At 38.9% G+C, this 18,061-nt stretch overlaps 2 protein-coding genes across 2 annotated transcripts; one reads left to right on the top strand and one right to left on the bottom strand.

Moving 5' to 3' along the window:
- Positions 1 to 6: 6 nt before the first annotated feature.
- Positions 7 to 7,592, top strand: TXNL4A (thioredoxin-like 4A). Its single transcript, XM_010008705.1, has 3 exons — positions 7 to 123; positions 6,524 to 6,627; positions 7,311 to 7,592. Exons 1-3 carry the CDS (start codon positions 85 to 87, stop codon positions 7,480 to 7,482), a joined length of 315 nt encoding a protein of 104 aa, XP_010007007.1. The 5' UTR covers positions 7 to 84; the 3' UTR covers positions 7,483 to 7,592.
- Positions 7,593 to 10,486: 2,894 nt separating this feature from the next.
- On the bottom strand, positions 10,487 to 14,931 carry HSBP1L1 (heat shock factor binding protein 1-like 1). Its single transcript, XM_010008707.1, has 3 exons — positions 14,911 to 14,931; positions 11,526 to 11,592; positions 10,487 to 10,581 (listed from the first exon to the last, which is right to left on the bottom strand). Exons 1-3 carry the CDS (start codon positions 14,929 to 14,931, stop codon positions 10,487 to 10,489), a joined length of 183 nt encoding a protein of 60 aa, XP_010007009.1.
- Between the last annotated feature and the right edge of the window lie 3,130 nt (positions 14,932 to 18,061).

Raw genomic sequence — 18,061 nt, 5'->3', positions numbered from 1 at the left:
GGCTGGCAGGTGGACCAGGCCATCCTCTCCGAGGAGGACCGAGTCGTGGTGATCCGCTTCGGGCACGACTGGGACCCGACCTGCATGAAGATGGATGAAGTCTTGTACAGCATCGCCGAGAAGGTAACGCGGAGCTGCGGCTGCTCCCTGCCCTCCGTGTTGGAAATGGCTTGCACCAACCTCGGGCAGGTTACAAGTCGGTTTCTGAAGAGATACTCCTGCTTTAGGAGGCAGCAGGAGGGCTGCTTGCTGTGCTGTCATCAGTGTCTCCTAAAGTAATCGACTGCCCTGATCTGTAGGATGTCATGGGGTGAAAAGAGTGCTGCAAGTTCTGAAATCCAAGCTGCTGCCAGAAACACGTGCTTGGTGGTAGGACTGCTGTCACTTTGCAATCAAAATGCAGATTAGCTTCAGGTTGCCATTTGAATGACTTGAAACGCTGCTTTCATTTCTACTCTTAAAAATGTCAAGATCCTAACATGCACAGTATAGTGTTGATTAACTTTTCATTTCAACTGTTTGTGGAGGCGTATGGCATTCCATTGAGTTCTGTGGGCTTCATTAAATGTTAGGAGCTGACCTGAAGCTGTTTTCAGGTGGAAACTGACAGCTGGTCGCTCACTTAAGAAAGATATGAAAGAAAAATTAACTGTAACGTGCACGATCAGCTGGAATTAACTTTCTCTTGTATTTGGCTAAGTTTTTGTATAGTAATAAATGTAGAAAATTGATAGCTTTTCTTTAACTGAACCAAATAGAAAATGATGCAAAAAAATTGGCCCCAGAAGCAGTAACTTGGGTAGGAAAAGGAGTCAACTATCTTAATGTAAAATTGTGTGCATACTGCGTAACTTGATGCAGAGTTGTTTCCATGTTATGCTCCTTTATCTCTTAATGTTTAAACAAAGGAACTTATCTAAAAACCCTACAATGAAACATCTGTACCTCTAGGCAACTGTTATGACAGAATACTGTAAGGAGTTGTGAAAAGGTTTTATTCAGTTGTTTTATGTTTAACATGGTGGGATCGACTTTCAGCAGTGTGTTTGGCAGTTTGGCAGGCATCTTGGCAGTTAGGGGTAACAGGGGGAAGAAAGAACAATGTAACTTCTTATTTAAAAATCTCCCTCTGCAGAAATGACAAATTAAAGAGGGAGATCCTTCCTCATCCTCTTGCTTACAAGACATGTTTGGATCTCTGCTGTTTTAAAGAGTGAGTAAAAGTTCCAATTGTAAAGGTGTTTATACTAGAGAATAAAACAGAATGTTAACATGCTGTAATTGGGTGCTACATTTGAAGAAAATGTAGCCATATTTTTACATTGGTTACCATCGTGCAATATTGTTTTAGTCTGTAGTATCTTGCTGGGTAGCAGTAATATTATAATAGGAAAACAGGGTTTATTTATTTTTTCAGTTTGAATCCTTTTGGGAGAAAAAAAGCTAGAACACTATGTGAAAATACAAACCAGTTTATTTTCACTGAAATATACTTCACTTGCAGTTGACTGTTTTTCCCCCCAGTGTTATAAGATGAAAAAGAAGCAAGGTTTCACTGAGTTTCAAAACAAATGGTAATTGATTCAAAACAAATGGTAGTTAGACTTCTGCTTTGTCAGGTTTTCAACCAAATATCTAAGAATTTATTTTAAAAATACACTCTTTAAAAGGAGGCTCAAAATTATAAAATCCATCCTCTGAATACAGGGCCTTGGCTGCTGAATTACTTTAATACTCCTTTTTAAAAATCCTTTTATTATTATTTTAACTTTAAAAAATCTTTAAAACCATTCTAGGTCTAGGACTGAACACTGTAAATTCTGTAAATACAGTAACCTCTTGGGAAACTAGGTCACTTTAACTAGTTTATGTTGGGTCACTGTAGGGTCTGGGAGGATTGAAGTGTTTTGCATTTATTTAACTGTAATCAGAAGTCTGAATAGCTGTGGCTTTTGCTCAAGTATTAGTTGTGCCTCTGCCTTTCTGTTAAGGCTACAAGAAAGGGAAGGGTGAGGAAAGAGGGAGCTATAAAATAATATATTTATATGATAGTTACTGATGTTTGTAATTAAAGTTGAGCAAAGCTAATCCTTTTATTCATGTTTGTCGTTTTCAAAATTGTTAGCTATAGGTATTGGTCTCACTAGTGTAATGGCTTTCTCTTTTCACACATAAATTTATCACCTGAACTTACAGCATAATTAGAACAAAATTTTACATGAATATTGGTAGTACAGACTTTCAGGTTTGTGCTTACCATGTTTGCAGCCTCTTTTAGTTAAGTAATAGAAGTTTACTAGGCTTCTTCAATTCTTTCTCACAAAAACTAGTCTTAATTCCTGTATTTTTTTTTTTTCTGTGATTTCCTTTTCCATAAAGACATCTAAACTTAGAAAAAACATTGTTAGGAAGATGAGAAGATAAATCTTAGATGTCGTCTCAGATTTCCTTAGGTGTTGCTCCATGCACTTTGGGCCATAAGGAAACATAGGACTGTGATATTTTAAAGAGAGAGGAAGTCTTACGAACGAAAAAAGTGTTGCTTGCTACTAATAGAAATGTAGAGGAACTTAATGATTGTTGCCATTCTTCCTGGTCATTGATTATTGTTGTGGCATTCTTATGTTGGAGGAATGCTTTATTTTTGGGGGGGATGAAATTGTTAAGAAAGTCAGAGAGGAGAACTTCAGAGGACAAGTGAGATTTATTTTGTCTGGCATATAGTTTTTCCTACATCTATTTGTTATTTACCAGGAAGTTTATGGTATTGATCAATATAGGATGCTAAATCTGTATCTGATGTTGAGGATCGTATAGATTCCTCTGCTTTATAGTCTTCAGCTGTTCAGTTTAAGGATGTTACAGTAGTCCACCCAAGCAGATTCAGTTCTGTGAAGTATTAAAATAGCCTGAAAATTAGAAGGTACAGTAATAAAGGAAAAAACCTCCAAACAACCAAAATTGAAGGCAAATTTATTAAAGTCTGATAAAATTTTGAATCCATGGTGCTGTTTGGCTTCTAGTCTCCAACTCCATCCTGTCCCCGTGGACAGCTATGATGGTCTGGTAAGTCAGAAAATTTTGAACTGAAAGATAGGTAACAGAAGTCAGAGGGTCAGAAATAAATACATTCAAGAGTTAGTATCTGTCTTGGTTTTCTGCTGAAAATGCTTTTATCTTCAGGTGTTGGGCAAGTGTGGAGCTGTCCAAAAGAAGATCAATCACTAGAAGGTTGTGGTTGTTTTCTTAGAAAGCAACTGACTTACTACAACAAATTTACTATATTTTATTGTATGTTACAAGGTTAAATAGTTTAAGAATAAGCTTGTGTTATTATCTCTTCATTTCTGATATACCACAAGGTTTTTTACATATTGTCTGGATAGTAGCATTTTGGTTTATATTAAACTTAGTGGAATCTCGATTGTTACATCTGTAGCTCCTTTTATTTAGTGTGGTTTGCTTGCTCAGAGTTGTATCTAATTCTTGCTCTGAGATCTCTCTACTGTATTCCCAGTTATAGTTCAATAGTCAGAAAGAAAACTTCTTAGCAACCACTGCTTAGAAATGATAGTTAAGCTTATGCTATATACAAATGTAGTTTTTGAACTGACAACTCCACCTGGGGATTCACTTCCCAAGGGGTGAGGAGAGGTTAAGCTTTAGTTTGTCTCGTAGATTTACTATCTCAAGTATAGATCAGCTCCTGCATCCATACCAGCCTGAATCTGGAAATACTTCAATTGCTTTTGCTTCAAGGGAAGCCTAAGCTAAAGCTTTGTGAATTGGAACCAGCTGTGTTGGAAGCTGGCTCAGATGCAGCTCTGTACAGCTGTGAAACTGTCTCCAATATTCAGTCTGAGTCAGTAAGTGCTGCTCCAAGGTTTAGACTGGTCAATATTGTGCAGAGACATTTGAGAAGTTCCATAGGGCTTGTCTTCTGTTGACGTAAAGTGCCTCTTGGTGACAAGCCTGCCCAGTCTGGGATGGCCACTAAATGGTAGCTGTGATGGCCATGGCAGTGCTTCTGCATCCCCCTCTCTGTATTTAGCCTCTTACCCATGTTTTGGTCCAGTTCCTTCTTCGGCCTGAATCCCAATGCCTGGCTGCTACAGAACGTACTGTAGTGTTGCATGGCAAGGCCCATGTCTTGGGCAGCCTCTTCAGTCAGTGGCCAGTCTCAACAAAATGCGTCCTTATTCAATGTACTTGCAAGCTAAGTGGTTCTGGAGTGGCGGTCTTGCCAAATTTGAATTCAAGAAAGCCATAGGGAGAAAATAGACCCTCTTTAAAAGTTTTAAATGCAAATATAAGAGTCAGTATCTAGCTTTGAGGTCTGCTTTAGAATTCATACAAGCTTCCGAACAGTGGCTGTCATCAGTTTCAGTTCTACAGAAGTAGGTAGCTGTGCTTTTATTCCCATGTAGGAGAGAAGGAAGATTCAGGTAATGTCTGACATGCTTGGATTACAGTAATAACTTGCATATATTCTGTGCAAAGGTAATTTGAGTGATCCAGTCCTGTTGAGTGAAATTTATGTAATAATTTATTTAAGATTTGAATAATTCTGTTCTACAGTCTTAGGCTGGTGATGCTTATTTGTAGTGACAAGTGTTTCTAGTTCTGCAACAGCTGAGCTAAGTTAAATACGTATAACGTAAAACTAAATTTAAAATTTTTGTTGTTGTGGGGAGCACACAGTTCCTTGAAGTGAAATTTTGGTTTAGCAGTGCTTTTGTATTGGTGTTCTGGTGCAACATACAGTGTCCTTGGACTAATCTTTCAGTGAACAAAGCAGGTCCTTAAGAATGTTGTATTGATCCTTGCTTTAACTTAGAATCATTTTCTAATCTGCAAATGAAATAATTGTTCAAAGGTTATGTTTAGTTAGTCAGAGTTGCCAAATATGGAAGAAGAAAATAAAAATGGCTTTTCAGGTTTGTTTTTGTTTGGTTTTTTTTCCCTCTATTAAAAACCAAACAATTGTCTTTTGCTTCCGAAGATTAGCCAGGGAGTAACTTCAGTCCAGTCGCATCTCAGCTATGTTGTTGACTCTGACTTATTAAGTTTCTTAGAAATCTTTCATATAAATGGAATGGGCTTGAATGATCACTTCAGAGGGTTGTTAATTTTATGAATAACTAGGATTCTCAAGGTCCTTGCCTGATTTGGAACATGGCTTAAATGGGATGTTTCCATTAGATTGCTGACAGAGTGCAGCATTATAACTTGCGCCATTAAAGCACAGTAAAAATGATTGATGCTATTTCATCCCATAAGAGATTTTACTTTCTTTGCTACTAATACTTAGTTACATCTTTGAAGTGTGATTATTTTTCATAATTTAGAAACTGTTTTGAAGCAGAAGTCCAACGTTTATTTACTGTGTGCTTCCGTTTTTTTGTCAACATTTTCATACTCTATCAACTAAAGTGCCTCCTAGGAAGTTTAAGGACAGGGTACACCATATATAATATTTTCTGGTACAGTCTAATCCTGTTTTATGGACTCACATAAAAAATTGATACATCAGGCAGAAATTGTTATTCCTAGTATTTCCAGATGTTTAATAGCAAAATTAAAGGACTGAAATAGTATTTATATGTAAGGAAGGACTGGGGGCAAGGTTGTGCTTTCATTGTATAATGTATGGTTACAGTTAAAGGTTTGTGTAAGTTAGATGTCAACTGACATATTTTAATGGGTGTGTTTGCATGTTAATTTCTACTATACACCTATGAGCTAAGTTTAAAAACAAACACTTCCCCTGATTCCACCTAAGGCTAAATATCCTACACCTAGGAAACAAAAATGTGACATGGTTTTCTTTCAGGAATGAAGACATTAACTGTGACATTAAAGGGGAGGGATTCCTGTGCATTTTAGTCAGTAACTTTGCAAAATGAAAGCCTGTTTGCCCAAAGAATAGCTTAAAAAAAACTTGGATTTTTTTTCAGTATTAATTAAATTTGATGTTCCTGTTCTCGCTTTAAACCTCTCAAAAAAAGCTATCAGTTTTTATTAGTAAATTATCAATTTTATTTTTATTTGATGAACCTAGTTACACAGATGGTTTAGAGGGGGAAGAAATTCTTAGAGGCAGGCATCAGAGCATTTTAGATCATTAATTTTCTGAAGTCTATAAGCAGCTGATGACAGAGGCAAAATGTCAGTTTGACTTGTACAAACACTTAGGCTACTTGTTTAGAGCTGTGCGTGTTTCTTGGAGATATCAAATGTATACGAAGGATATTTGTTTCTCTGGATGTTGATTTAGCATAGTATCTTTCTACCTCATACTGGATGTAAAATGAGCATCTTGGCTATGTTTAAAAATATTTTCCGTGTTAATTGGTCACTGCAATTAAACATAATAGCAAGACTTTACTTTGATTTTATGACCTAATATTTTCGAAAATAAATGATGCGATAATGAAAGCTTGTGTGTTTTAATCAGTAATACAAAAAATTAAAGGCTTGGTAATACATACTGCTTTTATATTTCCTGTTTTCTTATTTTTAGGTTAAAAACTTTGCTGTTATTTATCTTGTGGATATCACTGAAGTACCAGACTTCAATAAGATGTACGAGTTGTATGATCCCTGTACTGTCATGTTTTTCTTCAGGTATGTGAAGGTTCTAGAATGGAACTCAGTTAAATTTTTTGTGTGTCAAACGGAGTCTCAGTAGATAATTTCTAGCTGCATATCAGCATACTGATGCTTATATTTGCATTGCTCTACAAAAGAGTAAAGTGATTAAATGGCTTGTTTCCCAATTAGCCTAGTAACAGTGTTTTGATAATAGATTATTAGTGTGAGTGAAAACTGTTTTTATTATCCATCGTTTGTAGTTATAAATCTGAAAACTCCCTCTAGAATACCTCAATAATACTGCAGTCAAGCTTGTCAAATTTCCTTTAAAGATATACACAAAGTACTAGATTTTTCTGGAACTAAGGTGTCTATACTGATGAGATAAAATGTGCTACTGACAAGTTAGGAGCTCTCTGGTGTTCAGCAGTAGTGGGAAGGAAATATAAAGAATGAGGAATATGCTGAAGGGTAATTGCACTGATTTGCAATCTTTGGGCTACATTGGCAGTCTTTGTTCTAGCTTTAGAAATAGGCAGTAAAATGTCAATTTGAGTGGCAGGATTGGATGCTCCTTCATTGAGGCTTGTTTTGCAAGCCTGCTTATGTTACAAGGGCTTCTTTTGAACCCTACAAAGCATTCTTCTGGGGTATATAAAGTTTCTTTCTGAATTATAATACCGTGTTAACTTCTGTGTTTTTCTCTCCCTTTAAAGGAACAAACACATCATGATTGATTTAGGTACAGGCAATAACAACAAGATCAACTGGGCAATGGAAGATAAACAAGAGATGATTGACATTATAGAAACTGTTTATAGAGGAGCCCGCAAAGGTCGAGGTTTGGTGGTATCACCAAAAGATTATTCCACTAAATACAGATACTAACATGTCTTTGGGGCTGTTTTTCTTTGTTGTTTGTTTTTTTTCAATCATACATTGTCTTAAATTTATTCTTGTGTATGTGTGTACATATATATATTAAAAAAAAACAACAAACCCCAACAAATCCTTCAACTCTGAGCATATTTTGAATTATTTAAAAGATATGAAGTCTGTTTGGAAAAGCAGATGATAAACCCTGAAACTGCCTGCAGTAATACTGTCACTGAATTTTGGGTTGGTTTTGAATTTATTTTTTAAAGACTTTGTATTGTCCTGTATTTTGTATTTTTGTACACTAGCAGTCTGTTTGCAGAAAAACATTTCAACTGCTTTTGTTATACAAGTATCTGAAAAAACTAATAGTATAGCTTTTTTAAAAGAATAAAGTGAGTTCCACTTATTCACCTTAATTTTCTTTAATTAAATTTGAGAATGAAAGCAAATGTAATTGCTGGCCAAGTCATAATGATGAAGGCTTATTGCTTCTGTCATGATTTCATTGCATAGGATCTTTGTCTTCTGTATCCACTAGAATAGGAATAAAACACTCAGGTGCATTTATTAATATTTAGCAAAACTCAGACAACATTTTCCATTTCTTAATGCACACCTTCCCCCATCAACTTGATTGACTTGTGGTGATGGACTACTTTTTCATCATGACTATGCATACAGGAGTCAGCAGTGCCAAATGGTAACTGCAGGTCCAGAGCTGGCTGTGTAGTCAACAGTTGAAGAAAAGATGATCCGTGCTTTCTCTCATTTGACTTCCAGTTTGTCTAATGGTGTACTAAAATGAGTATATACTCAGAAGACTTGGATTGAATTCCACTGTGGCATGGCTTTTGAAATTTCTATTTGCATTTCTGACAACTTTTATTTTGAGGTAATGGAGCCAGTGTTGTGTGGGGTTTGGTTGGATTTTTTTGTTGTTGTTTTGGTTTTGTGGGTTTTTTTGTTGGTTTTTTTGTTGTTGTTGTTGGGTTTTTTTACTAGTACTTGCATATTTACTGGATTAAGAAAAAATAAGCCAGACTATTCAGAGAGGAGACACCCCATACTTAGGTCCAGTTTGTCACAAGACAAAGCAGAGTATGCTTTTTTACCATCAAGTATCCTGTAGAGGATTTAGAATGAATCAAAAAAGTAAAACACAGGGTCCTAAATGTCTGCTGAAGTTAATATGTTTTCCAGTGTTTATTAATTATGGAATCATTTCTGTTGGAAGAGACTGCCAACCTCCCATTCAAAGTAGGTCCCACTTGATTAGGTTGCCCAGGACTGTGTCAAGTGTAGATTGATTCCTTGGTATTAATTAAGACTGTAATAGCTGTTACGTATTAAAACCTGCCAAAGTTCTAAACAGTACATTTATCCCTCATTACTGAGGGATTTACCTGGTAATGCTTACATTTCTGCATTTGTTGTAAGTTTCCCTTTAAGTTTAAAAAAAAACAACACAAAACTTTCCTGGAAAAAGTTTCAGTGTCCTTGTGTACAAGGACCTTAATGTTAGTGCAGATCTCCTCTTTTCTTTGACTCTACCATGTCTTGTTCAGGATGTGCTTGGTAACTGGAATTACTTACCTATCTCCAAGTCTTTAAAATAGTTTTTTCATCAAAACAGCTAATATTAAAAGAGCTAAAATTGGCACAATGTGCATACCTGGAGGATGTTACCTGCACAGGTGTGCACAGTGTTACCTGCACCGCTTTGGGTGGGCTTGTGAGAAGTAACAACTGAACGCTTGTAATCTCTGCAAATACTGCACTTTCTTTTATTGCAGAACAGCCTATATTCATTGGACCTATGTTTTGCAAAGGCACCTTTGTGATAATATCAGATCAGGTTCCCTGTGTAGGATATAGATCCAAAATAGTGGGTTTGCCTTTCCCTAAACTAAATTCTTTCTCAATTGCAGTGTCCCATTTAGATGAATAAACCCAGCTTTCTACTTTTTTCCTGAGGCCATAATAATAATTTTTTAAAAAGACACATTGTGATAGGATGCAAGCACATTTGTTTTCATTGATGCTTTTTGTGACTTGTGACACTAGTTGTAAGCTGCCAGATGCAGTGTGATGCTGTTCTTCCTTTATCTTGATCACATCCTCATGTCAGTGCTGCAAAGAAACAATTAAAAAGTAGGTTAGTGGTTCATTATTCATTCATGTGACTCAGCATAAAAATAGGAAGATCTCTGTACAGTTAAATACCTCTTTATGGATTGTCTCAATTTCTGAAAATTATGTCATAGCTTAGCATGAAAAAGGCATCAAAATGGATAGAGGCCTAAATTACTTCAATATATTTACAAACATTCTTGTTTTTCACTGTGTAAGCAGTCTCTACATGACAAGAATTGCTGTGTGTCAGTTTGAATCAGGAAGGCATGCAACAACAACAGGAAGACATTAGCACCCACAGAACACAGAAGCAATGCTGTTTTCTAAGAATATAGGCCAAGGCATCCATTGTGGTGGGGGTTGGCATATGCAACAGCAGATAAAATCTAGCATGCAGTCCTGAACTGTAGCATGATTGACAATAATCCTTAGGATGTCCTTGCTCTTTCCATTCCCCATCTTGCTGCTTCAAGCACAAATGATTTCTGTGCTTGGTGTTACTGTCATTAAGAAGTGGGCCAAGCCACACTGAGAAGCTGAAGCAGGTTCAAAGAGATGAACATAAATCTATACCAGTAAGAATCCTCAGTCAGCTTGATTAGTAGACTTATGTACAGCCTCAGTTTACATATTTGGGATTGTCCTCTGCCTTACATAGGACACTCAGCTGGAACGGACACAGACCTACAGTTTGTTTTATTTTGAAAAAGTAGCATTCTCTGGCTCATCCCAAAAAGAAATTCAAGGAAAGTGAAAATATTTTAAAATAGATCAGTAACTTTAAAATAAATGCAAATATGATAAATAGCTAAGCAGTATTTTCATAGTAGGTGCTGGCCCTAGTTTAAACTAAGTGAAAATATATAAAATACAGTAAAACTTAATTTACTTTCAAGTTTTCATCGGTGTTTTCTATCCCAGCCTCTGTCATCAGGTCAGCAACAAGATCGTCAATGTGCTCGCCCATTTCTTGCAGTAAAAAGTTAAACAATTTATGAATAAGAATTATTATTTTCTTCTGTGAGAAATAACAAGCAGCTTTCTTGCAGATGTCTCAGCCTTTTACTCATATTCGATACTAATGCAAGATGAAGCACGCACAAGGTTGTGTTATTACAAGACAGTCCCATTTTCTTTTGCAACAGCTAAGTATTCAAGTTCTAAACATCTACAAATGTCCTGCATGCCCATGGGTGAACTGGATTAAGTTCCCTATGAGAGGTTCTTTCCAAGGAACTGTTTTAGGTGATCCCACACAGTCAGTATAGGCAATCAGAACACGAGTGCTGCTAAAACATTAAAGCAGCTGCTTCCTGAAAGGTCAAGTTACAGAAAAAACTCGAAAATGTAATCAATTCAGTTTCATAAACCAGAGGTAGTTTCTGAGAGTGCACTGAATGAGGAAGCTGAGAGCCTCTTCAGGTCTTAATTTGTCTTTTTGAGTGGTCACCTCCCCACTCTTAGCAGCTAGCAGTTGTTTTTAAACCAACAATGTGCAGGGATATGCTGCTGATTTAAAGTGGCATTTTTGTAGATGATTGCTTTTGAATATACCTTCAGAATCTCTCCACGTGATTTGCTGCCTATTTTACTTGAAAAGCACAGAGACTAACTCATTGGGAGCTGATACTGCTTTTAGTCAGACCTTTATTAGGATTTCCTTCTTAGCGAAGTGAAAACTAAACGGGTTCGGGGGGCCATTCAACTGAATTTACATCGTAGGTGTTTAACAAGGTCAGTCACTGTAGCTTAATCAGATGTTTAGGAAAAGCACATCCCGGTATTCAAAGGCAGAGCCCCTCTTTACACAGCCGCTCGGCCAGCAAAGCTACATCAAGCCCGCTCCAGCGTGGGAGCCGCAGCCGGAGGAGCACGGAACCTCTCCCCGAAGCGAGGAACCCAGGTTCCAAAGCGGGTATTTCTCAACGTTATCTTTTCAGTCAGCGCTTCAAAATTCTCCTGCAGGTGGCACAGCAGGTTTTCCGCCTGGGGGTAAAAAAAACCAAGAGAGAACCGGAGCCCCAGGCGGCGCCGAACGGACCAGAAAGCCCCAGAAGGTCTGAGTTCTGGGTGGTTAGTTTTTCTTAAGATATGCTCCCTTCTTCCTATGTAAATAATTTTGTAATAGGGAGTGGTAAAACTACTGTGCTTGTTTAAGTTCCTTGCACCAGAAATTTTGAGGAGGCAAAGCTGAAGATACCAGCAATGACAGGATGGTGCCTGTTATGGTCATGCTATAGCATGTAGGTCTTCCCAGTGGTTTTCAGCTTCATGGTGTAAAAAGCTCCTGGTGCAGAGGTGTCTTGTTCTGCATGCAAATGGCTTGGGTGCTGTAACTGCTGCCTAATGTAAATTGCCACATGTAAATGAAGTTGTTTTCAATTTACTGTACCTAAGTGGTGAGGAGAGTATCCCTGTTGAGCATTAGCTTTCCTTAGCTATTGCTTTCTTGATATGCCAAACACGTAACAGTGCCTTCATCCACCAAAAGTTTCTCTCCTGAGTAAGTAGTGACCTCAAACACTGGAAAGATTTATCTCTTGCAAGCCTACCACCTGGAATCTTTCTTAATAAACTTCATTGTTTTCCTTTTTGACTTTCCCAACCTCATTTGGGAAGGCATGTTAATCTCTGTGGTGAGATTCTGGCATCAAAGCAAACCTCTGCATTGCTCCCTGCTTCCCATAATCATGCCTTCACCTCTGTACATTGTTCTCTTCCCACTCTTTCAGATTCTCCTCTTTGCCTTTTGCATTGTAGAAAGCAAAATTAAGCAGGCTTGGCAGAGCTAAAGTGCTCTAGAAAGCTTCCAAATGAAACAATTTGAACAATAATATGCATATAGATATGCTCTGCATTTGTACGTACCCACTAGCTGCAACCAGGTAACTTCTTTTGTTCCACTGCATAAATAATAAGCAGTTGTTGCTTCTTACCTGTTTTTTTTGTTGGGTCTAGGGGGTGGCCTTCCAGTACCTGAAGGTGCCTACAGGAAAGCTGGGAGGGACTGTTTACAAGGGCTTGTAGCAAGGTAACAAGGTAATGGATTAAAACTGGAAGAAGAGAGATTTAGGTTAGACATTAGGAGGAAATTCTGTAGTGTGAGGATGGTGAGGTATTGGAACAGGTTGCCCAGGGAAGCTGTGGATGCCCCCTCCCTGGAAGTGTTCAAGGGCAGGTTGGATGGGGCTCTGAGCAACCTGATCAAGTGTCAGGTGTCCCTGCCCATGCAGGGGGGTTTGAACTAGATTATCTTTAAGGTGCCTTCCTATCCAAACCATTCTATGATCTTGAGCAAAGTCATGGAGCCCTGGTTACAGAGAAGCACTTGCATGCTGATGAGATGAAGCAGCTGGAAATGTGGAGGAGCAAGCATTGTCCAGCCAACAAGTTGGTGAGAACTACACGAAATCTTTGTAGTGCCACATTTTAGCAATGGCTAGGTTAGAGTTTAACAAACTGAAAACAAATATGCCTTGATAAAGGCTTTCTGTAAATAACTACCCTTGTTTGCAAGGCAGATCAGTGGGGACAAAACAAAAACCTGTGGCATCCAGCTAGCACAGCAATGGAGGAAGGGCACTTAAAATTGTGAAGGACACTGAAGAAATAATTTCACCATGGATTCTGGTTCTTTTACTTTGAATTCTCCACTGCTAATTTGAATGGTCCTGCTAGTTCAAATCTTGAGGTGCAATAGGTCAACAGTCCGCAGCTGGGTTTATGGAAAAGATTTGAAAGTGTCTGTAAAGCCAAAAATGGTTGTGGAAAAGTTCCAAAGTTTAGAAAACCTAAGAACAGAAGAGACAAACAGCAAGACCAAAAAGACCTTGCTGAACAATGAGTTTATTTAAAATAAAATGAGCACTCCCAGCTTTGCCCTCCTGTCCTCTATTCTCTCCCTTTTCAGAGAGCTCAGTATTTCAGAGCTGAACTGTTACATACATTCCCAGGGTCTGATATCTGGGAATGTAAGATGAGCCGTATTTTGAAAGCAGGAAACCATGGTAGGGGCATGCATCCATGGGCTAAAGGAAGCTGAGCAAAAAAACCCCAGTGGTTATTTTGTGTTGGTGGTTTCAAAAGCAGAAGTTTAGCTGAAAAGAAGTAAATAACAAGTGCTACCAGTGCTCATAAGAGTACTACAATAGGTAAAAACTACTTAATTTACTAAAAGGGTACAAGAATGAATACAAAAACAGGTCTTGAGGGGGTTACAGAGAGGAAAAAAGTGAAGATTTGACAATATAAATTAATTTTCATGCCAAAATATTTTCTGTGGTACTTTCTTTCAGTAAAAGGCTTAGACTTTTGTCACTTTCCATTTAAATATATCCTCTTGGTACGAAGCACATGAAGTAAAAATAAAAAATAGGGTGACTTAGAGTCTGGGGAGCCATCTGCTTCCATCCAGTTTTAGAATTGCAGGCCTGTGCTGTGAACTCTTCACGTTATGCTTTTAAGCTGTAATGGTTTCCAAAGTGTGTTTCTCTTGCTCTTTCCTGGGGAAATTCCAGTCCCTCCAATGCTAGAAGTCAGAGCAGCAGAATAGGAAGTAAAAGTATGTTTAAACATTAAACATATAGTCCTAAGCTCCAAGTTCAATGCAACCACTATATGATGCCATGCTATAGGAGCCTGTGGTATGGAGAAATAAAGGAACTGTTTTGTTGAAATGCCTTACTGTTGTTGTTTGGATGTTACATGAAGTCTCTTCCCTCTCCTCTGTGCTGACAAATGAGATTTCATATACCAGGGGTCAGGAATCCTCCAGTCACGTACTCCAAGCATGTTTGGCTCAGGGCAGCTTTGGAATGGAGGTGAGGACAGAGGGAGGGCACCTCGAAAAAAAGTCTAATATTACATGTCTGGTAAGAAAGAAAATAAGAAACTTATTCCTGGAAGGAGACAGGAAGGCAAGTATTCCCAGGCCACCATGGCAACTTGTCTGGCTGTGGCTCAGAAAGCAGGATACAAATCACACTGCAATTTTGGGGGTTTTGCTTTTTTTTTTTTCAAGGTCAGTTGTACAACTTTTCTCTGAAGAGAAAAGGACTAGGTGCAAGGTAGTTCTTGCACCACAGTCATGGCATTTCTGCTGCCAAATTGTAGGGTTGGGTCTTTGAGTCATGCTGAGCTTGGTCTTTCCCTCTCTCTTAGTAAACTTCTCTTGTGTCACTTTGCAGTTGTTCAGAGGGACACAATGTGCAGAAAAAGCTGCTGGCTTTGCTAGGTCATCAGCTTTTATATACTGAAATCCTAAATGGTGCTAATGGTTCTTGAAAGCAAGCTATTAATATTTACCTGTTTCTCTTGGCACAGCATAGTGGAGTTCACTGAAAGCTTGTTTCACTGGAATACTTACTGTGAAGACAAAACTTTTCGTTCATCTGGTAACATTAAAAGGAGTAACAAGTTGAGTTGCTGCTATTTAATAGCATGGAAAGATGTGGAAAGTGAAAAGCAAATACTTCAGGCAAGGGGAAAAGGCACTTGGGTCAACAGTGTCTGACATCTGTAGTGCCTCTTTGAAAGACAAATCATTTGAAGTAACTATTAAAAGCTTGTGTGTTTGTTCACGGTTCAAATTTCAGGTTCTGTATCTTTGAAGGGAAAAGTGTAATTCCAGAGGTCAGGAAACCTGATCCCTGAAGGTGCTGCTTTTTTGGGACTGCTGCTTACAAATCCCCTTATCGTGAAACCTGTCCAGTCAGCCACTTCCTACAAGTTTCTCCAGAAAGATAACTGACAGTTGTTCTTTATCAGAAGTTCCTTGTGTGTACTACGGACATCATGTATCGCTCGGTAGCTGTCACAGTAAACAGGATGAAGTTTTCCCTCTAAGTGTTTTTGCACTGGGGATAAATGTGGGGTTAGACCACGACAGTCACTTTCTGCTTGCTTAAACTGCACCCAAAGATATAGGAAATTTCTTAACAGGTATAATCCCTATCAGATTTCTTATTCTGGAATAAATCAAAGTTCTTGTTATGACTGGAGGTTTAGGGACTATGCTGCCACCAAAATGTTAACTGCTAGGAGCTAGTTCGTAACTAGGTGCATAGAGCTTCTCACTTACTCAAATTCAATTCTATTACAGCAGCTGTCATAAAAAGATTACTATTGGTCTTCAAAGACCTGGTGTGAAACCTTCTGCCTGCTTCTGCTTTCTGAGCAGGTAATGCAGTTCTAGCAAACAGAGGTTTCTTTTTTAAAAGGGGGAATTTTGCCATTCTGTGTGGAAAAATAAAAGAATCTGTTCTTTTTCTCCTCTGAAAACCAGAGGTTTGCTGGCTGGCAGTGAAGCAGTACTGTTTTTATGGTAGGCCTTGCTTTTACACCAAGGAAGCTGTTGTGGTTGGATATTCTGTGTGCTGGGCTGTAAATTATGCTGGAGTCAGCGAGCACCTTAGGATGGCACCACTGCTAAATTGCTCCTGGCTGCTTAGGATGTTCCGAGACCTGAAAGGTGATTTGAAGCCAACCTGTCATACCTCCTCCTTACTCAGTGCCTGGCATCACTAGTCAGTGATCCATCAATGGATTCACCCCTAAACAATGAGGACACTTTTCAGTGACCTAAAATGAACTACATTTACATAGCAATGTGCTTTAATTCAGCATTTTTACCCTCTACACTTTCAACTCAGGGTAAACAACTTAAGTTAAGGCAGTTGTCTGTTTCCAATTGAGTACTTCAGAATCTTAATATTATAGGAAATTTGTTATCACATACACTTAAAAGTATGGTGGAATTACCCTGGAAGATAATGTGGAGAACTGGTGTCAGCCTAGGCAGTTTCTTCTATGTAAGTAACCATTACTTCAAAATACCTATTTTCTCAAAGTAATTTATCAATGCTTTTTCAAAACACATGTATTTATGTGAACAGAAGTTGGCTTCTTGCTCTGAGCCACTCTTATTTTCAGCCTGAGGCTTGTTTAGGCCTTTGTACTTAGGGAAAAATAATGTGGCAAGGGCTTCCAAGAAAAGTCTGGAGACAAGCTGGCATAATTCCATGATTGTAACCATGCACAAGTGATGCATGGAATATGAGCCACTAAATAATAAATGTTTTAAATGATGCAGTTTATACATAATTTGACTGCTATACTTGCTCTGAATGAGTCCGATGTTCTGAAATCAAGAACTTCAGGCTCCCCATCCAATAATCAGAATGAAAGACTTCCAGTGTGTATTTTTAACTTGAACAAGAAAGCTTTGAGGTTTGTGGAATGAGGCAGAGCTTCCTTCCGAGTAGCAGAGCTACTACTTCCCTGCAGGAAGGGTGAGTCCTAATGTTATCACTGGTCACTTCATCTCTGTGAGAGTGTGTTTTCGATGTTTGTGTGATAGAGCCCCAAAAATGGTCTTCGAAAAACACACTCTGCAGTAATGTGAAGGTTGATGTGCTGCATATATGCTGCAAAACCCTGCCAGGTGTCAGAAATGGTTGCCATTGAGTGAGGTGCTGCTGTGCAGGAAGTAAACAAAAGGCTTCAGGAGGCCTGCAACAAACATTTCTTTCTGTATTAATTCAGCTCCTTCTCATTCAAGACTCGCAACAAACACAGTTGCTGATGTAGGACAGAAAATAATACATTATTCAGTTGTAGGAAACCCTGTCTCATTTCTCACTCATCAGATGAGCAGCAGGAACACATACAAGGAAGCAGGCAACCTGTTTATGAAAGTATTATGGGGTGGCCAAGGAATAAGCTTCAAAGACAGTTGTGCAGTAAGTTGCGCTGGGGTAGAATTACAGGATCAATTTTCTATTCAGGAAAGATCCATTTTTTAGAAGACTGGAGCACCCAGCTCAGTAGGAATAAAGCTGATGAGACACTTTGTTTTAGATCATGGCCAGCTGTGGTGTGTGGGTTTCCACAGTGACCAAGGTCTCCAGCAGTTCTGAGTTACCCACATGCTAAATCTGGGAGGATGGAAGGCCAGGGCAGCCGACCCAAGCTGGCCAACAGAAATATTCTGTACCATAAATGTCCAATGTTCACTCCAATATAAGTTGGCTGGGAATGGGTCTCCTACCTCAGTGGGCACCATCCCTGGAGGGTCCTGCCCGTTCTTCTGCTCCAGAGGCCTGCTCTCCTGTTTGCTGTGACTGTCACACTTTGGCTGGAGCTGTGGTGCTTGCAGTGCTGGATGAGTGTAACTTTGTGTCTTGAACATCAGTATTGATGTTAGATCTTTGTTATTACTCTATTACATCTGTTTCCGTTCCAACCTCATGTGTCTCCTCTCCTTCTCCTGATTCCCCTTCTTGGGTGGGGAGGGGCCCCTGGGTGATAGAACACGGGCACCCCCGGTAACACGGGCACCCCCGGTAACACGGGCACCCCCCGGTCACACGGGCACCCCCGGTAACACGGGCACTCCCGGTAACACGGGCACCCCCGGTCCCTCCGGGACCCCCCGGTCACTCGGGCACCCCCCGCA

The sequence above is a fragment of the Chaetura pelagica genome, unplaced genomic scaffold (assembly GCF_000747805.2).
Source record: "Chaetura pelagica isolate M959 unplaced genomic scaffold, ChaPel_1.0 scaffold332, whole genome shotgun sequence".
Lineage (NCBI taxonomy): Eukaryota > Metazoa > Chordata > Aves > Apodiformes > Apodidae > Chaetura > Chaetura pelagica.
This window is presented reverse-complemented; position numbering and strand designations above follow the sequence as displayed.